At 45.7% G+C, this 24175-nt stretch overlaps 1 protein-coding gene across 2 annotated transcripts in view; it reads left to right on the forward strand.

Annotated features, from left to right (window-relative positions):
- RDH13 (retinol dehydrogenase 13) overlaps positions 1–24175 on the forward strand; it is a 535971-nt gene that overhangs the window by 229572 nt on the left and 282224 nt on the right. For both annotated transcript variants that reach the window (XM_069606703.1, XM_069606704.1), the window contains one exon: positions 7567–7671. In XM_069606703.1, coding sequence (XP_069462804.1) covers positions 7567–7671 — 105 coding nt within the window. The remainder of the gene's footprint in view (positions 1–7566; positions 7672–24175) is intronic.

Here is a 24175-nt window from a genome sequence, read left to right on the forward strand (position 1 = left end):
AATGTAGGTATGGCCCATATTACAGGTGTACTGCACAGAAACATGCTGGCACTAGGGGTGCGGGGGACAAGAATTTGAGCCCTCTCAACTGTCACCGTCTACAGGCATAGGACTGGCTCTGTTCTTCTCCCTACACCTTCCACCGCCTAACAAGGCCAGAGAAGTGGCCTTGTCACATTGTACAGGAACTGGCCATGTACTTGTAGAAAATGTATATTATGTACATCTGCACTATTATCCATGTAAAAACTCATATCAAAGTCAGGACTAACTGTGAGGTGAGTTTATGACATGTAAATTGCATACATGCTCATGTTCTGATGTGCTCAAACCGCAAACACTCATACTGCATACACTCACATTCTATATGCCATACTCCCAACAAAAAACACTCAAATTAGATATTAAAAATCCCTCTTTGAATCAAGAGTAAAGTCTACTAAGAGTGTTAATAACAACGTTAAGGTACAAACACTCATTGTATACCACTTCAGATTCAACCATGAAACTCGAACTGTGAGTACTAAGTGCATACTTCTACAAATCCAATCTTAACACTCACTTCAAGTATTAGGCAGGTGTGATGAATCAAATGTGTCTCTTCTCCCCAAGAGGGAGCCTCCCCTGTGACGCTAGGGAAGTTGGACCACTCCACAAAACCCTCCCTAGGGATAGATGCAAGCGGGGCCTAGGGGATCACCGGGAGAAATCCGGCCTCTTAGGGGACAAGCGGTCCGTTCCTGTGAGGAACTCCCTTCACCAGTAAACATAATAGCATATTTGGGTCTGTCAAACCCTGTTAACTATCGGGACAGGACTGAAGAAGAATATAACCAATGCTGTTATTCCAAAGAAAGAGAACCCGTCTCTTTAAGAAAAAGTGACCATTCCACTGAGACAAGTGGATTTAAAAAGGCACACGTGTCAAGTATGTAGCTGAAAGGGAGACGATAAGCGAGAGAGCAAGGAGAGCGGGGGTCCCGTGGTAGCGTGTACCCGGGAAGATGCGAAGCCGCAGAAGGTTGCGGACTCCGTCAAATTCAAATCTGCTGGAAAGCAGCAGAGGGAATGCTTCGAAGCCAGCGTAAATGAGAGCCTGAGAAGGGAGGAGCTGAATGGGGCTCCAGAATTGGTGGTGGCGTGGCCGCAAAGGATCGTGGTGGGCCGCCGGCCTGTGCAACTACGCAGATATCGCCACAGGTAAGCTTCAACAAACAGAGCAGCTCCCAATTGACACTCTAAATAAACGAGTGGAAGAGACACTGAGGATGTCGGCTCACTTGTGCGGTGGAGAAACAAAACCGTTGCTGGACTTTTAAGGGCCCCGAAGACGTTTCCTGGTGAGACCAAAGGTAACTGGGCACAAGGGAGGCATGGGAACATCAGGGAAGAGTATTGTAGGACGCAAATACCTCGACACAGTACTAATGAAAAGAAACTGAAGATAAATCTATTGAATGTGAACTATGACAGTCTGAGAAAGAGAAGGGGAGGTGAATGGAAATGTGATATCCTTGTTAAGACGGTAATGTGCAAAATACAAGAAAAGGAATAATAAACATCCCGAAATGGGAGGTGAAGGTGAGTGAGAAAAGCTTAACGTCAACATTATTGAACTTTGTGTTTTGAATAAAAGACAGAAAGACACAGAGATACCTGAAGGAGGGAATAATCAAGTGAATAACTCTTTGTCCTGCAAAGAAAGATAAAATCTGTGTCCCAAGCAGAAGAGTGGGACTGAAGAAATGAAGAGTATGAAGAGTTGAAGAGCAAAGCGATCTTAATGATAAATCAATCCGAACCACGGAAAATCACATCTTAAGTCAAGAATACATATAGTAACTTGAGGAAACAATTGAATAACCTGATTAAAAAAAAAGAGTTACTAAGAACTACTGAAATAGACAAGGCAAGTGCAGGAACACCAAGCAGGAGAAGGGAGTCCTTTTCCTGCCCTTTTATTTTTTTTTGTAATAGTGATAGGGTCAGATAGTGTTCGTTTTTGGATGCTGGACAGATTCTTTTTGGACATTGGAAAAGACGACTGACAAGCACCTTAGTTATACCTTTAGGTAGGGAATACCCCTTAGCCATAGGGATAGTTAGGTTTAGACCTTATTATTATTATTTTAAATCTCTTTATTAGATTTTCAGCAATTCATAACAACGTCACATAGATCCAATAAAATATTGCAATAAGCATTCAATAACCAAAGTTTTCGAACATCTCACATAGTATACTTCATTAACTTAACCAGTCTATGTGAAACATAAAATAATAAAGCATTACCAAAGGTACTCACTAACCCACACTAAACATCACAAAAGACAACATGAAAAAAAAATAAGAAAAGAAAAAAATAAATAAAAAGGGGGGGTGGGAGTAAACTTTAATTTTCTCACATCTATTTTACCCACCTCTCACAGTCTCACTACTATATCAATCATAAAGAGCTTCAAACGATCCCCATAACCTTAAGTAGTCTTCTTCTTTACCCTTATTCTTCATTGAGACCTTATCATACTTTGATAGAACCTGTAATTCCACCAACCAATCTTCAATATTAGGTTTCTTCCTCATCTTGCAAAACCTAAGGATTAGCTTAATCGCTACCATCACGGCTCTGTCAATCCAGAAATTGTGTTTTTTAGTGTTCACACATCTATCCTTATGTAAACGCAAGATTATGTTTTCCGCAGATCTTTGCAGACTGATTCCAAAAATTCAATCAATTCTATCAACTACATCCTTCCAAAAGACTTGTACTCTAGGACAGTCCCATAGTAGATGTATAAGAGTACCTCTACCAGTACCACAACTCCAGCATATCTCGTCTAATCTCAGTTTCAATTTGAACATCTTAACTGGTGTCCAGTATATTCTTCGAATAATTTTTATTTAATAAACCTTGTTGAAAAATGCCCTTGAAGAGTCAGCATTCTTCTTCTGACCCGTCACAAAGGTTACACCAATACCATAGTTGCAGTGAGTGTTAAGGTATTATTTGTTTTGATATGATGGGAGTGTTTATACTCTGAGGTATATGGTTGAATTTGTAGTGGTTACATTGAGTGTTTGCACCTTAATACTGTTATTTACACTACTTGTAAGGTTTTCTTTTTGTTAGATTAACCTTAACTCTTGATTTTAAACGTTTTTGTTTATCTAATACCGTTTAAAAATTGCCAGTCTATCATTGCTTGTATGTGTGTATGGGATTTTAAAAGCGCAAATCTAGCTGGCAAGCAACAGAGTGCTGTACATAGGGGATGCATCCAGAGTGTTACTGGAAGGATCCAGGTATAGCAGAGGTTTTTGGTGTGGGAATGAGGAGCAATGGAGACGTAGGATTGAGTGTAGTGATCCGTGCTTGGCCTATGTTCTTTAATGAGTGGGTTCCTTAGTTCCTTCCTGAAATGTAAAATGAGGGCGACATGTGTGACAAGGTCAGTAAACTGACCATTTCATTAGGCGATATGAACCCATCTCATTCTGGGGTGGGAGGCCTATCAGAATGGAAGTCTGAGCCAGTCCAACCTCATAGGACGGTGGCAGTTGAGAGGACCCCAAGTCCTATCCCCTCCCTAAGAGCCTGACTATTTATGTGCAGTACCAACTTGCATTACCCCATACCTCTTGATGAAAATGCTGGCCTAGTTTTCTCTTTCTTTCCTAGTGAGAATGCAGCAGTATCGAGAGACCCGCAGAACGGCAACCCATCAGTGGCCCATCTGTGGAGGGAGGGAAGGAGGGAGAGAGGGGGAGAGATAGAGAGAGAGAGGACAAGAGAGAACGAGAGAGAACGAGAGAGAGAGAGAGAGGACAAGAGAGAACAAGAGAGAACGAGAGAGAGAGAGAGAGAGAGAGAGAGAGAGAGAACGAACCCAGACCTGGAGCTAGAGGGCTTGTGTCCTCCCAGAGATGCTGCGCACCGCTCCCCAGTGCCGCCGCTCAGTCACTGAACAGCTGTGCCATACTTGTTTCAGCAAGAACTTGGTACAGAGCGGCAGCTAATTGACTAGACTTCATTGACCTTGGGGCTGACCGCAGCGAGCACCCCCCTAGCATGTGCTGGGACACTTTGCAACATGGGCCTCCATTATTGCACACCGATCCTAGGCAGAGAAAAGGGGTGGGGTTTAACCCACTATTTGTAACTTCCACTGATTGTACAAGCTTTAGGGTGGGGAAAACAGAGTCAGATTGGTCAGGGCCAGTAATCCAGTGGGAGATGGAGGGGGCGATAAGAGGGGCAATAGGAAGTTAAAGGTTGTTCGGGAGAGGTCAGAGGGGGAGGTGGTAGACCAAGAGACCCGTATGAGGAAAGCCGGTGGATTGGATTGTGGAGGCCAATTGAAGCAAAGGTGAGGTATTGGTTGATGTAAGGAAGTGATAGTGTGTGGTTCATGTGTCTGCAAGGTGAGTGTGGAAGATTAAGGAATAAATGAAACACGAGTGAAAGCATGGTGACCTGGAAGAAGGTGGGATGGAGTGGTGGTAGTTGTAGTGTTGGGGTAATTACATCGATGGGTGAGGCAGTAAGTAGGAGGAGAGAGAGAAACATCAGAGGAGCAGAGAGGGAAGATGTAGGGAGAAGGACGGAAGGTGGGTGGAGTTGTAGGCAGGAGAGTAGTGCAAGACCAAGTTGGGTAGAGTGTCTGAGCGGCACAACTCTATAATCCTTTTAGCTACTAATAACATCAGTAGTGAAGGGACAGTTTTAGAAAGTGTGGGAAAGAGTTTAGATTGTGAAACCTAGTGCCTTTAGGTTGTCCCTGACAGCTACCTAGAAATGAGACAGTGGGGATTAATGTTCTCTATTTACTATCTCGGGAACTAGGGACGTTTGGTTTAGGGTGGAAAATGTTGCTTTTAGACAAGAGAATGAAGGGTGGCCATAGTGCCCTGTTACAGAAATCAATAAAAACCCTTGAACTTTCTCTCTGAGTTGGAGTGTTCTTTAAGCCATCTGTGACACAAGTGTGTGATCTGGATTGGTAACAAGTTATGGATACCGGTTGCACTCCTTCTTGTTCTTTGTTTTCGGTCTGATGATGTTGTGGCGTCTGGTGATGTATTGGCCTATGGAGGCAGTGAGTTTCTCGGCCAGGTAGTGTGGTGATTTGGTTGTGTCAGCTTTGTAGATAATGTAGGTGAATTTGAACATCATGTGTAGTAGAATATGTAGCCAGCTCAGCTCTTAAGGATCGGGACGTTTTTTAGTCCTGCAATGAGGCCTTCTGAAACATGCAGCCTGGATTTCAGAGGGGCCATGGTTGGAAATTAAATGCAAATGCAAACAATTTGTCCTTTGTATGACCTATCGTGCTTTAAATGTGTTCTAGATGTATCCTAATGCTTCTTTATAAACATTCCCAAATACACAAAGTTAATGTCACATAGCTATGTTTGTATGATACCATTTGGCCTGTGGAGCTAAAAGTAGCTCCCGGTAGCTGTTGATGTCAAGGTAGCCAGACTCTCCTAGGTTAGAAGCAGGCGTTAGATAGCTCCCAGCAATTATGAACCTTGGTAATATATGCTTATTTTCAAAGAGTTGGGTGCAATGTTGTTGCCAAGCAAACAACATTGCACCCAACAATTTGCACCACACTGTTTGAAAGATGACACTATGCGGTACTGAGGATTACTTATTCAGTGGTAAAGAGACTGGAATTATGCTGAACATCTTTTTTTTTTATTGCTTCTGCATGCTTTTGCTTGCAGCACATTGAATTTAATAACTGCACAGAGTCAACAACATCCAGGTCATAATGATTTTGAGGCGAGATTTAGCTGGGTATCTTCCACTCCTGATTTGTCAGATATATCACCGTTTTATGGCATATGTCATAGGCAAATGTGATTGGCTATGATAGAGCCATAAGTGAGCAATGTTGCTGGTCATTTCCACCTTGTGTAATGGGTCTTGGCAAGATTATAGTTGCCCTGCTCTCTAACCCTCTGAAAGTTTTGAATCATATAGCTCCAGTATGTTTCATAGTATGCTTCTTCTAGCCAACTTTGCTTACTTTAACTCCAGTGGTCCTTCCTCCACAATTAACCCCAAATTGTTTTCTGCTTAGGGCTGCTTTGTCAAATATACATATTGATTGTGTTTCTGCAGGGAGTAACTAGTTGAGGTCCTTCAGCATAGCTGTAACATGGTCAGATTTGTCCCGATCAGAGATTGAACATGTTACAGCATGGGAGAATTTCTTACCAACGGTAAGGGTGGAATTAGGGGGAGCCAGTAAGAAGTCACCTTTCCCCATCAGTGTTGGAAAAGACAATGGGCCTCATTACGACCCTGGCGGCCGCGGTATGAACGGTGAGTCAGCGTATGAGGATTCTCGGGTTTGTGAGTACTAGGCACACGTATCTAAAAACAAATAAATAGGAGACTTTAACGACTGACCACATAATACACATCTATTTTCATCCAATCTATGTCCAATATGTTCAGCCAACGCTTCAATTTTCAAGTGCACAACCTTTCGTTTAATTAAGTAATTTGTTAATTCTATTGTGAACCATTACTTTCATGGTGTATTACTCTGTAGGTATAAGGAACTATCCTTTAAAGGAGAAAATAGAAGTGTTAGTTCAACATGTTGGACAAAGATTGGATCAAAATAGATGTGTATTATGTGGTCAGTCGTTAAAGTCTCCTATTTGTTTGTTTTTAGATACGTGTGCCTAGTACTCACAAACCCGAGACTCCTCATACGCTGACTCCAGCGAGGGGTCAGTTGTCCTGAAGACAGCCTTGAACTATCACCAAAATTTGATTCATCCACTAAAGTTGATAGTATATTAACAAGGCCAGAAATATATTTTACTGTCGACACAGTTTATTTGAGGGTGTTTGTGTTGCTAAAAGTCACTCATTGGTTACTAACATCACCTTTGCCTGTTGAAAGTAAAAGTGTTTGAGAACGATTAACACGAAATTGTGTAAGGAACAATAGGGTTTATGTTGTTTACATTTTTAATTTACTCTCTTGTGCTTCAAAACCAAGAGTTCTTTGCCTGTTTTATGTTTATGTGAATAAATGTAATAGTGTATTATTCGACTGACCATTACCATTCTTTATATATGTTTAAAAAGATGGTACCACCTGTCTTTTGTGTCAGGTTTTGTCTCTAACTAGAAGTGCAACAAGGAGGATAGCTTTCTTGGAAACTGTGTTTCTCTCAAGGGGTTTAAATTTAGCCCGATTTGGCCATGGCAAAATTGTCTTTGCACCCGAATTGACCACGGTCAATTCAGCAGCTAACGATTGTGCCACAGCCAAATCGTATGCATCCAAAATAAACACTGTAAATCAACCCTTTTTTTCTGAGTTCAGTCGTTTGTACACCCTACCTGCTCTCTGTGACATCTCAAAACTAAATCACAACATGTTGCATCACCTTTTGAGCATACATATAGTATTGCACACATTATTATTAGAAAACAGTTTTAAAAGTCTGATTCTGACAAGGACCAACTTACATATATTTTGATTCATTCCTATTTGGTTAAAGCTTACATTAATGATGCTATGTGTGTCCTTGTACAGAAGAATCACATGTGGATATCCTGATTAACAATGCTGCCATAATGAGGTGCCCTTATTGGATGACAGAAGATGGATTTGAGATGCAATTTGGAGTGAATCATTTGGGTAAGAAAAACAAACTCAATTGTACTTTTTGTGCAACCTTAAGGTAGACATTGATTAAAAACCCACTTCCCAAAGTATTATTTCAGCATTAATAGTCAGCATTAACAATTTCAGCATTGTGACAATGTTTACAGTAGTTTCAAGTCACATTATATTTGGTCCTGCAGATATTGCATATTAGCTTAGTGGACATGCTGCTTTACTTGCGTACGTTTGGACTTTCAACGTAAAATTACAGATTAAGGTAAACTACCAATCAGAAGCTACTCATGAACTGACAACAAATTAGCGCCACCAAACAAGGAACATATATATTTTTTTAAACAATCTTTTTATTAATTTTAACATAAAACCAGGCGTAACCATAAACAAACCCCTATTCCCCAAAACCCCCACCCACCCCCTCCCACATTCCCTGGGAATTCAGAACGGCAGTACTTGAGCTCGTGATCACAAGGCACAATGTTAGGAGTAAAGTCAAAAGAGGTTCAAGATACGAATACTGTGAGGACACCATTGGAGCATATAGTCGCTTTGCAAATATTGGAGAAGGGGGCCCCAGTCTGCATGAAAAGTCTCCGGGTACCCTGCAATTTATAAGTCATCCATTCCATGGTGACAAAGTGCCAGACTTTTCTGAGCCATTGAAGTTGAGTTGGGGGTGATTGTTATTTCCAGCATTGAGCTACTACCAGCCATGCCACTATCAGCAAAACCATAATCACTTTCCGCTGGCGTATGGAGAATACTGACTGTTGTGCGGTCCCAGTGGCCTGCCAGCCACACTCTATCCCCCAAAAGTCTCAAGTCCGTGGACCATTTTCCCCGCCTCAGTCTTGACTTCCCTCCAGAAGTCTTCCAGGACCGGACACGTCTTCCATATGTGTTTCCAGTCCCCATATTGTTGGCACCCCCGCCAGCACAGCCCATCCTTGACAGGGAAGATGGTTCGCAGTTTTCCAGGTGTCAGGTGCCATTGTAATAGCACTTTATACCACATTTCTCTCAGATGAGTCGACCTAGTCAATTGGGTATATTTCGCCAGACTTCCTCCTAGAAGTGCCGAGGCACCCTAACCCCCAGCGTCACTTACCATTTCTTCATGTAGCTCCACCAGACCTCCTCCCCCTGCATACTCAGATGCGCATACAGGTTAGATATAAGTTTCAGCGTTCCTGCATCCGTTGTCAGGAAGGTTTCGAATCTCGTGAGGGACTTTGTACCAGCTTCCCTAATGGTAGGGGAGGAAAGCCAGTGAACTAGTTGAGTATATTGGTACCTATCCGAGGAAGTCAAGCCAAATTCTCAGACACACTCCTCGTAGGTCCTAAGCGAACGAGCGGGGAACATGTCGCAGATTTTAGTGCAACCAGCCTGTTTCCAAGGGGAGAATGCTTTCGGGTCCATCCCCGGAGGGAAATCAGGGTTACCAAATAGCGGTGTGAAGGGGGAGGAGTGAGTTGTCAGACCCACCCTTTTCACTGCAGTGTCCCATGCCGTGTGAGTCGCCCCTAGGATTTCACTTATTTTGGAGTTTGCATGCCTATGATTCTTATGGGACCAGAGGAGGTTGGAGAGGGGAGTCCTTGCCACAGCCACATCCTGCTTTGTCTATTTGTGCTGGGGAGCATCTGCCACCCATTCTCTGATCACTCGGAGTTGCGCTGCCTTATAATACTTCTGGAAATGTGGAACAGCCAAACCCCCATCCCCCACCTGAGCCGTCATCAAGGCCGATGCTACTCTCGGTCTCCTTCCTTGCCGTATGTAGGACGAAATCATCTTGTTCAGTGATCTGAAGAACGACTTGGGTAATCTTATCGGAAGGGCCTGAAAATAGTAAAGGGCCTTAGGAAGAACTGTCATCTTGACTGCAGCAATCCTTCCCAGCCAAGAGATGGAAAGGGTGGACCACCTTGCCAAGAGATTCTGCAATAGCCGTAGAAGGGCCGGGTATTTGGCCTGGTATAGCTGCAACAGAGAGGGGATGAGCTTGACTCCAAGATATGTTATGTTGTTTTGTGCCATTTTCATCCCCTGAGCTTGCGCTAATCTCTTTATTGTCAAAGGGTCATCCGAAATATTTAGAATTTCTGACTTAGTCTTGTTTATTTGAAGACCTGAGACAGCTCCGAATGCCTCCAGCTCCTGTAAAGGGACCGGCAAAGATTCCGTAGGCTCAGTTATGGCCACCAACATGTCGTCCGCAAAGGCCATGGTTTTATGTTCTAGTCCCCCCCCATCTGAATGCCCCTTATTAGCCGCTGAAGACGTATCCTCGCCAGGAGGGGTTCAAGGAAGAGGGCATATAAGAGCGGGGACATTGTGTAGCCTTGCTTTGTTCCTCTCGTCTGGGCGATTGGTTGGGACAAGAAGCCATTAACTCAAATTCTAAGGATAGGAGAGTTGTAATTGGCCCTCAGCATTTTCAGGTATGATTCTCCAAATCCCATTCGTTCCATTGTGTGAAAGAGTTGTGACCATTCGGCGCGGTCAAACGCTTTCTCAGCGTCCAATGCCACCATAATAGCTTTAGTGTTGGTAAGCTCCACCTTCTCAATTAGGTGGCAAACCCTCCTGGTATTATCTGCTGTCTGTCTCAAGGGGACAAAACTTGCTTGGTCCAAGTCTATCAGAGATGCCAAATACTCTGTTAGTCTATTGGCCAGGATTTACGTATAGAGTTTTACATCAAGATTTATCAGGGCAATCGGCCTGTATGATCCTGGCAGGGTAGGGTCTTTACCTGGCTTTGGAAAAATTACTACTTTTGCTTCATTCATCGAGGGCGTGACATTCCCCCGGGATTTGAACGTGTTAAAAAGGAGCGTGAGCATAGGTACCAGTGAGGTTCGACATTTTTTAAAGAAGACCTCAGGAAAGCCATCTGGCCCTGGTGCCCTGTTTTTGGGGAGTTGCTTAATAGCTCGGAGCACCTCTTCCGATGTAATATCTTGGTCCAGTACATCCCTGGTTTCACTTTGTAACTGGGGGAGAGGGACGTCGTGAAGTTATTTCTTCTGCTCCGATTCGTCTGGGCCACTCGACTGTTAAAGGGACTGGTAGAAAGTTTGCATAATCTCACCCATTTCAGCATCTGTAGTTTTCCGATCACCATTAGGATCCACCAGAGCTAAAATCGACCTTTCTCTAACAATCTCACGGAGTTGGCGGGCAAGCAGTTTGTCTGCTTTATTGGCCAGCAAATAGAACTTTTACCTTGTTCGCAGGAGTGAGTGCTCCACCTTCTTCGTGCGAAGGAGGTCTAGTTGCCCCTGAATGTGCTGCATCGCTCTTGTCTTGGCTGTACTGGGATTGGCCACCACTTCCTTCTGGGCCATCCGAAGCCGTGCTTCCAGGTCATGCTCCCATTGAGCCAAAAGTTTTTCTCTCCTTGCCTTGAGGACGATAAGCTCACCTGTTAAAACCGCTTCGAAGGCATCCCATACTATCTCCTGCGATGTCTCCCTTTTTCATTTTCAGCAAAGTACGTGTCTATCTTCTCCTGTATTTCTTCTACGATTGTATTGTCTTGCAGTAGGTCAGACGGAAACCTCCAGGACCAGGGCGTCCTCTACCTTTGTCTGAGTGCTGTGGAAATTATAATTGGGGCATGGTCAGAGAGGGAGATGGGGCCTACCTCCACGTCCCCTATCCTGCCCATCAAGGGAGTAGAGGCCCATATATAGTCTATCCTTGATAGGGAGTTGTGGACGTGTGAGAAGTGCGTATACCGCGGCATCCCTGGATTCTTCGTGCGCCATACATCATGAAGGGAAAGGGACTCAAATGCCTTCTTTAGAGTCACAGAGGGAGCCCTCATGTTGGTGCCTGATCTGGAGCTCTTGTCCAGCGAGGGGTTCCAAGCTAAATTCAAATCCCCACCCAAAATAATGTTTCCTGATGAAAACTTCTCCAGTTCATCCAGCATGTGAAGCAAGAACGATTCCTGCCCTACATTCGGCGCATAGATTGATGCCAAAGTCACCGGACTTCCAGCAAGGGTAAGGTTTAGGAAGACGTATCTGCCCTCTTTGTCCGCAATGTAATCGTGGATTTGCGCCCTCAGAGAGTCTTTCACGGCTATTAGAACTCCCGCTTTCTTACACTCAGCGTTGGATTGGTAGATCTGCTGTGCCCCTTTGATTCTAATCCGGTACTTCTCGCCCTTCTTTATGTGTGTTTCTTGGTATAACAATATGTCCGCCTTATGCCGCCATGCCTGGCGGTCTAGTTTAGCCCGTTTCATGGGGGTATTCATACCCCTGACATTCTGAGAGAGAATTGTCACTGAGGCCATTGGTGTCTTATCTGCAGTTGAATCTGCACTGGAGGATTTCGTGCCGTTCCTATTCTCTCCTTTGTTGTGCCGCTCCTTTGGTAGTGTGCCGTCCTGACATTCCTGATCCCCAAACATACCCCCTTCCCCACCCCCATGTCCCTTGAGGGCTTTTGCTACCTGCCCCGAAGCATAGTGCCCGGCGCTCCCGGTCCATATGTTCCCTCAGTAACTACGTGTGGGGAGTCCTAAACCCCACTATTGATTCCAAACAAACCGTGTTGTCACCCCCTCTTGGCCTGCCAATGACCGGTCAGGCGGGAGCATTACATGTATTTGGCAGCAGTGGCATGTTGCTCTTGAACGTTCTCAACTCTGGCGGGGGGAGATCGCGGCCGCCTCGCGAGTCAGTTACGTTTCTTCTCCCTGCTTTTCCTGTGGACCGTCGACCATCCGTCCTGTGCCTTCGGACCATGGGTCCGCCTCTGCGGCCTTGAATGCGCTGCCTCCGCTCCACACTCCATTCCCAAGATTTTCTCCCCCTCCTCGCAGGTTGTTATCCTATGCTGCGTCCCCTCCCAGGTAAAGAGGAGACCAAAGGGGAACGTCCATCTGTATTTCACCTGAATTGATTGTAGGTGACGGACCACCGGACCCATCTTCCGGCGTTTGAGAAGGGTTGACTGGGCGAGATCCTGGTACAATTGTGCATCTTGTCCATTCACTCGTACCTGAGGAGCTAGTCTAGCTTTCCGGAGAATCTGCTACTTTTTGGCTTAGGATGATAGCGCCACTATGACGTCCCTAGGTCTGGCCCCTGGTTCGGACATTCTCTTAGGACCTACCCTGTGAAGGCGATCGATCCCCACCTCTGGATCTGGATCTTCTGCTAGAACCTCTATAAAGAGTTGTGCCACCACGGATCGCAGATCTGGGTCTTCAGTGGTCTCAGGCAGGTTTTTGATTCTTATGTTCGATCTTCTCGACCTGTTTTCCAGGTCCTCACATTGTTGCTCAAGGAACATGGTTGTCTATGGTACCCTGTCTAAGGTCTCATCCGATTTTATAGCATCCTCTTCGGCCTGCTGCAGCTTCCTCTCCACTATGTCAGCCCTTTCCTCCAGCTTAGCCACATCGTGCTTGATTTCTTGAATGGCCTGCTTAATTTCGCCCCTAAACATCGTGAACTGTTCCTGCAAGGAGTTGATGATTTATGATTGAAGTTCTTTGAAATATGTCTGCATATCATCCCTGCTCACAATGCCTCCCTCCATGGTGGATTGAGGGGAGCTACGAGGAAGCGGGGGGAAGTTGTCTGATGTGAGGGTGGCGTCCTTCTGTGCCCCCCACAGCTGTCTTAGGCTCCTGCCCTGTTTCCTCTGTGGAGGGGACTGAGCGGGGGTCTTCGCCCTCGATTTCGACATCCGCGCAGTCCGCTGCCGGTGGAGGTACCAATCCATGAGGGGAGGGCCCAGACGCAGTGGGAAACAGGATAGGGGCAAGCGGATGGAGGCAACAGAGTCACTTCCCAATATAGCGGGGTAAAAGGTGCTCACTGCGGAAAAAAAAGCAAAAACAAAACAAACTGTTCTTCAACCTGAGGTACCCACCTCCGGGGACGGCAGTCTCAAAGTTAGTCAAATATGGCCCAGGCTTACCGCAAAGAGGAAGGAGGTCTCTGGAGGGGCGATGCGTTGTTGTGGTAGAATAGAGGACTGGAGTCTTCCGCCTTGCTTACTAATCCTGCGGATGGAGTCTCTAGGATAGCTTCTCGCCCGTTAGTCCACCACTCCCAGAGCCGTGGGAGGCACCCTAGGGCAGCCGAAGAGAAATCAGGGGAGACCGGGGCCAGATTCGCTCTGCTGCAGTAAATCCTCCACGCCGGCTGCCGCGCCGCCGAGTGAGAGAGGGTGGTGGGCCCCCGGCGCCGCACCGCTCCACCAAGGGCCAGGGTACCCCCAGTGCCCGTCACGCCTGGCGGCCTCCCCTCCGAACAGCTCCCCGAGCAGACATCCCCGGCTCGAGATCACAGAGGTGTATGCCTCTGGCAGTGGGCCAACGGAATGCGGCGCCTTTGCGGGGGCCGTTGTCCGTAGTCCTGGAATGGCGGCGAAGAGAGAGGAGGGTCCGGATGATCCCCTGGGAGAGTCTAAGGTGAGGGGGGAGGCCCCGAATGATGAGGACCGGTGCCCACTTGGCCCTGCTTCCAGAGCGATCCTGATCCTCTGCGCGGCGTGGTTTGGGAGTGCTGCAGGGGGAGAAGGCTCACCTGCTCCAAGCGGCAGCGTCCAGCTGCGATAGACCTCCTCCCCAGCTCACAAAGCCCTTTGTCCGCGCCGGGGGCAGTCCTCACCCCAAGCCGATCCGCCAACACCTGATCGGGGTCCGACCCCGTGGAAGCTCAGCGCGGGACCCGCTGCTCGCTGCCTCTATCCCGCATCACTCCCCGGCAGTGCTTTAAGTGGGGTAAGAAATTGAGGGGGGGCCCTCGTTTGGGGGCGTGGCTTTCATTGTGGGCGTGGCCTAAAAGTCCACAAATCATAGTAGGGTGCGCAAACAAATATATAAATGTATGTGAGCATTTATATGTTTGTATGCGTACTACTGTGGTGTGTGTACTTTTCAAGCCATATTTTATAAACATAGCAATGTTACATATTTCTATGTTTATAAAAGGTGGCTTGAAAAGTGCACAAACCATAGTAAGTTACGCACACTGTGTGCTTACCTTACTATGGTTTGTGTACTTTTCAAGCCACCTTTTATAAACATAGATATTTGTAACATGTTTCTATGTTTCTAAAAGTTGGCTTGACACGTAAACAATTCAAGGCATCTTTTATAAAGCGTTGATGACCGACAAAACAAACCGCAAGGTGGCTTTGTCCGTTGACAAAGCTTTATAAAAGATGCCTTGAATTGTGCACGTTTCAAGCCGTCTTTTATAAACATAGAAATATTTCTACCTTTATAAAAGATGGCTTGAAACGTACACAATTCAAGGCATCTTTTATAAAGCTTTGCCGACGGAGAAAGGCACCTCGGGCTCTGTGATCTATCTGCTATGAGCAGATAGATCACTGAGCCCGAGGCACCTTTCACCCTCTGCGAACCCGCGGGCTCCGTGATTTAATCTGCATATTAGATCACGGAGCCCGCGGCAGTCAGTGAGCTGGGGAGGGAAAACAAAGGGACAGTAACTTCCTCTGATGACCCTGATGAGGGGTCATCAGAGGGAGTTACACTAACTGACAGAAGTGCCGCCAGCCTCAGCGTCGCTGTGGCTGGCTGGCACTTCTGTCAGCTTGGCCGACATAATGACGGGCGCATCTCCCGTCGCGGCTGCGGCCGCGGCGGGATAATGCATCCCGCCAATGTTGTGTGGGACGGGGGGCCCCGGCTGGGCCCCGGCTCAGCCCCACTTTCTGGAGACTGCCAGGGCCCGGCCCCGGCAGGCCCAGGCCCACTTAAAGCACTGCTCCCCGGGCCCCAGGAGATCTTCTTCGGTACCGAGCAGGACCTCGGGAGGAGCTAATTTTGCTACCCCCTTCCCATTATACAAAGACCACTGCGCCGTTCGAAACTCGAGCTCAGAATCGCCCGACACGCTGCATATATGGGTGTCTGTGAAGCGGCCCGTTGGGGGGAGACAGTCAGGCACGTCCTCCTGCGCCGGCTACCATCTTGGAATCCCAAGGAACATATTTTAAAGTCATAAACCCTATTCTTCTATACAAAGATAGCAACAAAACAAGCTGCTTGCAGACTAATGCCGGCTCCATCCAGCAAGGGATCCTTTCCTACGTTCACTTCCAGCATAAAGGATATTGGGGACTAGTTCCTTCCCCAAGCCACAGGCCTTGAACATTTGAAGCATCCTTTGATAACCCAATCTTTAAGAAACCAACTCCTGACATGAGTGTTACAGCCAGTAATGTGTCCAATTCAAACTAAAATCCTAGAACTAGAAGTAACTGGGGAGCTTTGGAAGAAAGCCAGCCATTCAGTGTTGGTACTCAGCAGTTAGAATTCAGGCTTTTCAGGGAACAAGGAAATTCACATAAACACATCAGAGAAGACTTCATCATCTCTGTAGATGTACATCACTTCTCCGCTTTAACGCACCTTGACCTGATATGCAATGTACTTTGACATACTGCTTTAAAGACTGAACGCTGTGATGAACTGCCCTCCAAAACTAACAATGAACCAGGAATCAATTTTTCCCTGAGCACAGTCTGGGGACCCTGTTCTACATTAAAGCGACCAGAAGAAAAAGAAAAAGGGGGAGTACAGAAGTGGTCATCATCTGCTTCATCGGTGCGAGCGCACAGGAGTCTGAGGTATGCTGTTATGCAGACATGAGCAGAAGGAGCACAGAGAATCCAGGAGGAAAGGCAGAGCTGGTGAGAGTTGAAAAATGTCAGGCACAGAGCGGCCCAGGAGCAGCGAGGATAAGAACCCCTTCCGGACCCCAGGAATCTGGGGCAACATGATGAGGAAATGGGAGGAAGAGGTGGAGAATGTCATGCCTGCTGGACATATCTCTGGACCAGGAACGACCTCTCCATACAAAATGAGTTACGCCCATAGAACCACTAGACCATTCTACTCAAAATGGAGGTTGTTCGATGCATTGCCCAGAAAACGACGTCTGCATTTTTCACGTCGTTAAAATTCACGTGACTTAGTTCCGTCACGTGTATCACGGCAGTGCGTACATAAGCAGCGTAGAAACTCTGATTGCTGCTTCTGATTAAGTCAATTTTGGCGTTTTGTAGCTGAACTCCGGACCTGCGTTCTCGCATTCCCTTCAGCAACTTCTTTGGCCTTTTTTGAGTGTGTTTTCCTCCACACGCTAATTCCTGAGCTGCGTGTATCGTGTTCGCGTGCCAAATCTCCACGCGGACGCTGTCTGCAAGCGCGGCTGTCCTTAGCTGCGTGAAACCTGTTCGCGTGCCAAATCTCCACGCGGACGCTGTCTGCAAGCGCGGCTGTCCTGAGCTGCGTGAATCCTGTTCGCGTGTTAAATCTCCACGCGGACGCTGTCTGCAAGCGCGGCTGTCCTGAGCTGCGTGTATCCTGTTCGTGTGCTAAATCTCTACACGCGGACACTGTTTTCAAGCGCGGCTATCCTGGGCTCCGTGTATCCAGTTTGCGTGCTAAATCTCCACGCGGAAACGCTGTCTCCAAGCGCGGCTGGCCTGGCTGCATGTATGCTATCGCGTGCAATCCTTCACGTGGTTTTCTGAACTACTTTGAACCTTTGGTACCTGTGACAGTTAACAGGTGAAATTCTAATTTTTGTTCTTCGTGGGAAAGGAAGTATTTCATGAACTATTGGAAGGTGATTGTGCACAGTACTTTGGACGCTATTCTGTGGTGCACCAACCCGGTATCTAGCGAGAGCCTCGTGCCGTTCGGGATAAGTCTCCCTTACTAATCTACCCTTCCTTTGTCGTTTGTTCAACTCCTGGTTTTCTTCAAGAAACTTTCGTGGATTACTTCAGTTTTGCCATAAGGTCAGTGTCTGAATTAATGCTAATACTGTGTTATCTTAGTAATTCGATTGGGACAGTTTCTTATGATACTTTATCTATCCTAGGCATACTTCCTACACAATTCCCACGCCCTTTCCAGTGATCCATCTCTCTGCCTGTTTCATTCAGTCAGAGAGTTGTATCATTTGGAAGGTCTAAATTGACCTACCTACAATCAAGTCGTGTGAAAATAGGATCCGGAAGAGCCCTACCAAATTGTATCCTTTTTTGGTTACCGTATCCTTTTCAATTGATACATTGGTGATTTATGACAGAGAAGCGATGCCAGATGCTGTAGCCCAGTGGAGCCACTGAGTGATGTCCTGATGAGAAGGTACACAGAGAAGAGCAGTCCGGCAGATGAGAAGAGGGCAATGGACAGAACTGAGATAGGATTAAGAATTTTTGGACAGACGGCAGAAGCAAAGAAGCAGGGGCAAAGGTCACAGGATAGAGTCTAGGCCCAAACGCTGCCCATGGAAATCATTGAGTAAGGTGACATTGAGAGAAACGCTACATGCTGGAAGTTCCTGGAGCTCATTAAGAAACTAAGTTCCTATCACGAGTTGGGCGCTAAAAATACTGCCGGGGCTATTCGCCCTACTGCCAAACCCCCCGGGGCTATTAGCGCCGGATCATGGGTTTGGCGGAGCGGTAAGTCCCCACTCCCCATTGGGCCCATTCGGGAATTTCTCATTCCCCATTGGGCCCAATGGGGAATGTTCGGTGCTATTACCGCCGGCGGTATTACCCCCAGTGGTATTAGTGCCAAAAATCTGCAAAATCGCGGCAAATTTGCCCCCAGCTCAGACCTGGGGGTAAATCCGCCAAACCCATGATTTGGTGGACCCTTAAATGCGGCGGTAATAGCGTTACCGCCGATTTAAGGGTTACCGCCAAACTTGTGATGAGGCAGTAAGTAATTGCATGTTGTCCCTTTTCTGAGAATGTGAAATTAAAGAAAAACACTGCCTCCTGGAACTTAAGATCAGAGTTACAAGAGGGCAATGAGAGTTGGAACCAAAATAGAACCATTGCCTAGTCCAACCTGGTGTTAAATGTTGCTAAAAAACCTTGTGTGATTGTAGTTTGGAAATTATTTTACAATGTGAAATCAAAGAGAACTACTGCTTTTTGGATCTGGAAGTCCTGGGTTCCATGGAATGTTGAGAAATTAATACCAAAACTAACTCTTGGATAAAAAGAACTTTATATCGGTCCCTAAAAGATAAAGTAGAGCGGAGCAGTAGTGACAGCTCAAACAGGAACACTACAGTACCAAAACCCTATTATCACTGCTAAAAATAAATTGTATACCCTATATTGTTTTATGTCTTCGTTTTCTTTGGGCCTGTCATGATGTGTAATGAAGAAACTTCTTTAGACTAGACCCAATTGCCTTTTGAAAACCATAGCCATAAAATCTGCACAGGTTCAGCCAAACTTTGTAGATTTACTATTAAAAAAAAAAAAAAGTTTACTTGATTTAATTGTTTAAAAAAGAAACAATTTTTACAAGGTTGTTCATGAATGTCCTAAAATAAAATAAAAAGTCTGGATCTTGCCAGCCTCTGCTGTTTGGCGAGGGGATGTTGAATGGAGTGGAGATGCAGTTTTATTTCTTCGCAGCGTCGTCTCCTCTAGTTGTATTGTTTGCTTTGTCCTGGTCTTGACAGTTCAAAAGGCCAAGACTTTCAAAAAACCCCACATCTGCGATTGTCCATTTAGTATTCTCTCCACTCATCAAATTTTTCCATTTCCCCTCATCGTCCACAAAGTCAAATTTGCCAAATAAATGCCCCAAATGACGAGAGCGAGTTTTGTCTACACCTCTACATGTTAGGAGTAGGTGCTTCAAGGTTTCAATTGAATCTGGTTGGGAGCAGAATCGGCAGAGGTTGGTGTTGGCTTGTTTTCGCCTCTCTAGTACCTCGTTTGTGTATGCAATGTTAAGGCGGATCCGCATAACATTTTCACGGAGCTTCTTGGAGGGGCAAGATCTCGTTTCGTTAATTTTTACTGGGTTGTTTGGCCTGTTTTTCATTGATTTTACTAGCTGGACTTCGTCTATGGTTTGTATCCAGTCTCTCTCCATCACTCTTTTTTTTACTTTTCCCGGAGTGTGAATGAGGTCCTCTCGAGAGCACCCTGCCCAGTCAAGACGGGAGATGAGTTTCTTTTCCCATTGTTGGAGCATCTTGCACGTCCCTGCTCTCATTTCTTGTTCAACTGCTTTAAGTATCACCGAGGAGTTAGGAGAGAGCATTTTGCGGTATAACATCAATTCATTCCGTGCGATGATGGAATGTAATGACTGTAGAGTAAGTTCATTCCTGATTACTCCCACAGGCGTTGATTGTGGTAAGTTGAGGACTTTGCGCCAATAACAACCTTCTACTTTCTGCCAAAAATGTGATGTAATGTAAGGCATAGCTTCCACCCCGTACGTTAAGGTGGGGATGACTTTCATCCTATAGAATGTCAATACTGGGGCAAATGAGAAACGGCCGTACTTTCTGGAGAGCATTTTGGTCCGTGTTAGCAGACGTATCTTTTTCAGAATAGTCTCACACATCGGATTTTCTTTGATGCTTTTATTGAGTATTATGCCAAGGTATTTAAAGTCCTCGACCGTTTCCAGTATTTCTTCCCGGACCTTCCATGTGAATTTCACCTTTTTGCTCACGCCTTTTCCCAGAATCATGATTTTAGTTTTTTCTTGATTCATTTGAAGCTGGCTTGCCTGCAGATAAGAGTCCAAGTTCGTCAATTGTCTTTGAAGGCCTATAGGCGTTTGGTCCAACAGAATGATGTCATCTGAGTACAGCATTCTCGATATTTGCTCTTCACCTATTCTTGGGGGGAAGGATCGTGCCTTTGTCTCTTGATCTTTGTAATCCGAGGTTTATGCGTTGTAAAGGGCTGGTGCTAGTGGGCAGCCCTGCTTTGCTCCTCGTTCGATTTTTATCCAGGATGACAGCTGGCCTTGTTGGTTTAGGCGTACGCACATCGACGTGTCGGAGTACAGTTCCTTGATGGGGTTCAAAATTTCAGATTGACAATTGCTATTTTCGAGTTTTTCCCAGAGCAAGGTTCTGTCGACGCAGTCGAATGCCTTTGTTAGGTCGATAAAGGCCATGTAAATTTTGGGGTGTCCTTCCATTACTTTGGCTTTCAAGGTACTTAGGGCTAAGATGTTGTCAGTCGTTCCTGAATTTTTCACAAAGCCTGTTTGTAGCGGGTCCGTCATGTTGCCGAGGGCTACCCAACTTTTGAAGCTTTCCAGGATAAATGCCCCAAAAAGTTTGCCTATCGAGTCTAGTAATGATATAGGCCGGTAGTTGCTCGGGTTGTCTCTTGCACCTTTCTTGAAGATGGGCACCACGATCGCCTTTTTCCAAGATGGAGGAATGGTTGAGGCTCTGTTACAGTTCTTGAAAACTTCTCCCACGAACTTGGAGCAGCTTTCAGCCTTTTGTTTAAGATCGAAGTTGGTGATACAATCTGGTACTGCCGCACGTGAGCCATTGAGTTTTTTGATTTTATTGAGAATTGACTCGTGGTCTGTTGGAACTTTCCATTTTACGTTGTCATCAGTAGGTGGGCGTGTTGGGAGCTTCAGGGGCGCTTTGTAAAGTTGTTCAAAATGTTTCACCCAGCTCAATTCGCCCACTGCGTTGGTTAACAGCTGGTTTTCTCCCTTTGTACTTCCGTTAATCCGAGACCAAAAGTCCTTTGTTTCTTTGCTGAAGATTGTCCGCAGCATCAGTTCTGCGTCCTCTTGGTTTTTCCGATGTCTATTAGCTCTGAGCCACTGTTGGTAGTTTTTAGTAGCTTTATCTGATTCTTTTGTGTCGAGTTCTGAGCCTGATTTATTTGCTCTTCGTTTGAATTTTCTGACCAACTTCCTCTTTTCCACCAGTTGTTGGTTGAAAGCGTGGGTTATCGTTGCTGACCGTTTGAAGTCTTTTTTTACCGGCTTTCTATGGACTGTCAGGGCTGGATAGTAATCCGTTATGTTTTCCACTGAGTGGTTGCCATAGTTGGAGTGCTCGGAATAGTGACTCATCAGTGCGCTGATTGCATTATCTGATAAACGAATACAAATACTCTACGTGTCCGCTTCCAGAGTCAACGTCGTTCTTCGTTCTTCTTTTGGGCTTGTCTGCCACAGGTGAAGTAGCAAGTTATGGTCGCTGTTTTCAGTTCTTCTTACCTCAAAGGCTGTGAAGTATTTTAGAAGACTTCTGGACACGTGGATATATTCAATAACCGCCTCTTTACCCTCTCTCTGCCATGTTGGAGTAAAGGTTTCTTCTGTGCTATTTATCAGGTGCAGGTTGTGCAGGTCTCTAGATTTCATGAGACTGGACGACAGAGCAGCTCTTCCATATGGATTTTTTTTGTTGGTAAGTCGATGTTCAGATCTCCGGCAATCATTATATGTTTGACCTCGTCTTCTATTAAAGCTGAGTCAATTGTCCATTCCACTTCCATCATAAATTGTTCGTTCGGGATTCTCATAGGGTTCCAATAGATATTAAGGACCAGGATCTTCTCTAGCATCTGTGTTTTGTTTGGGCTTTTGATCGAGGTTGCCCACGAAATGATAGATGCCAAGATGAATTCCGATTTCTTCAAGACCTTGGTCAAAGACAGGGAACTTCCTGAATTGACCGCTGTTATTAGGCCCGATCGTGGTCTTCCTTTTTGGCCTTTTTATGCCGGGGAGTGTGCTAGCTCAAAGCCATCTAAGCAGGGTTTGTTAATAAGCCATGTCTCCTGGAGCCACAGCATGTCAAACTCAGACAGTTGCACGTCTGATCTCATAGTCAAATGGGCAAAGCCCCTCATGTTCCAAGATGCTAAAGATAGTGTAGATATATCGTTTGATCCTTGGTAAGGCCGAGATGGGTCACAGATGGCCTTATATGGTGGCTACTTTGTTCTTAGCCGGTTTACTTGCTTCGTAAACCAATCTCTGTTTTCATCAGAGTTAAGGGGAGCTTTCTCTCCAAAGCTCCACTCTTGTTTGGTATCGGTACATGGAGCAATTTTTTTTCCTTTGGGGAGCATTCTTTGTGAATGCATTATGTCGTTGTTCCTCTTTCCCCTGATGTCTTTCTGGTGGATTAGGTGAATTGTCTTTTATCTGTTTTCACAGTTGTGTTAGATCGTAACTCCTCTGCAAGTCTCTCGTTGTTTTTTCCCCTCTTAGCTCTCTAGAGTTAATTACTCTCTCTGGGGCGGCCTGTGGTAGTCTAGTGTAGGAGAGTCTCCTACTAGGCGAGTTATGGTTTCGTGTAGATCTTGTAGGTCTTCCATTAATCAGTTCTCTAGGATTTTTTATCACTTTCTCCTCCATCGTTTTGTCTACTTGGTTCAGAGTCGCGTTCATTGCTAGAGTAAGCTCTAACCCCAAATGTTTTAGTTCGTCCTTGGCACAACAAAGTCATTTTTGGGCCTCGTTTGAATTCACATGTAGGTAGGAGCTATCCTTCCTTCCATTGGGGTTAGGTTCCAAGATATCGATAATGCTTAGCGAAACCGCTTTCAGGGACTTTATTTGCTCAAAGATGCTTGATAGCGCTTTGTAGTTTAGCGTCCAATTATCTCGTTCTTCGTGGTATCTTTGGAGCTTGAATGTTCTCATCGGGATAGGTTGCACACTAAGAGTGGGCTTACTTTCCCGAGCATTTTCTTGCCAATTAGGTAAATCGAAGATCTCTCTAGCGCTGTGAGCCCTTGACCTATAGTGTGTTTTTGGTTAGAGTTGGGGGCGGCGCAAACTTGTCTCCCCCGAAGGATGTTGTTTGGGGGCTGCAATTTTTTTCTGCACGTTCCTTTTCGAACCCCATCTTTCCTGTTATTACCTTGATTATTGGGTTGGAGTGTAGTACTGTCCTGGCCTATCACTGAATGTCTTCGCTTCTGCCCATGAGGGTACGAAGACTCCAGGGTTCTTTCAGCCGTTTTGTCAATGATTTTTTTGGTACGTGATCTTTTGGTGTTGGGCTAGAGTCTTCGAAGAGCACTCTCTTGTTTGTCATTTGCGTCTGTTCAGGATTTATGACATCTCCTTTGGTCTTTTTTTGTTGTGGGGCTACTGGGATTTCCGAATTAGAATCCTCGACAGTGTATAGACTTAGATTCATCAGGTCTATTGAGTCGTATGATTGTTCATTGTCTTGCTGATTCTCTTCTGCTAACTCGCTCTGGGCTGGTAATAGGATGGGTTCCACCCGAATAGATCTACAGGAGTTTGAGGCCGTTAGTTTTTTAGCAACTGTTGCTTTGACTGCACGGGGTCCTTTCACAAGCCCTGAGTTGCCCTTCAGTTCCCTTGATAAGCAACTTTGCCTTGGTACCAGTTTTTTCGTAGCCTCCGTTTGGGACGGTGCTTTCTGCGAAAAGATATCAAATGTTGGAAAAATGTGGTCAGACGTAAATGTAAGGATTGCCGAAGCAGGTTACGTCTTTGAACTTTCGTTTTCATTCAATTTTGACTCTGATTTTCTTTGTTTTTGCCCCGATCTGTTTGTTTTCGCCCCCCTGTGGTGATAGAGGAGCAGGGGTAATAATGGAATGCGGGTCAACTTTTTGAGATCTTGCCGATGCTGTAGGAATGCGGGCTAAATCATCATTTGCTTCATTTGATTTGACTAGGGGGGGTGACTCCCGCAAC

Source organism: Ambystoma mexicanum, chromosome 4p (assembly GCF_040938575.1).
Source record: "Ambystoma mexicanum isolate Mex_15411 chromosome 4p, UKY_AmexF1_1, whole genome shotgun sequence".
Lineage (NCBI taxonomy): Eukaryota > Metazoa > Chordata > Amphibia > Caudata > Ambystomatidae > Ambystoma > Ambystoma mexicanum.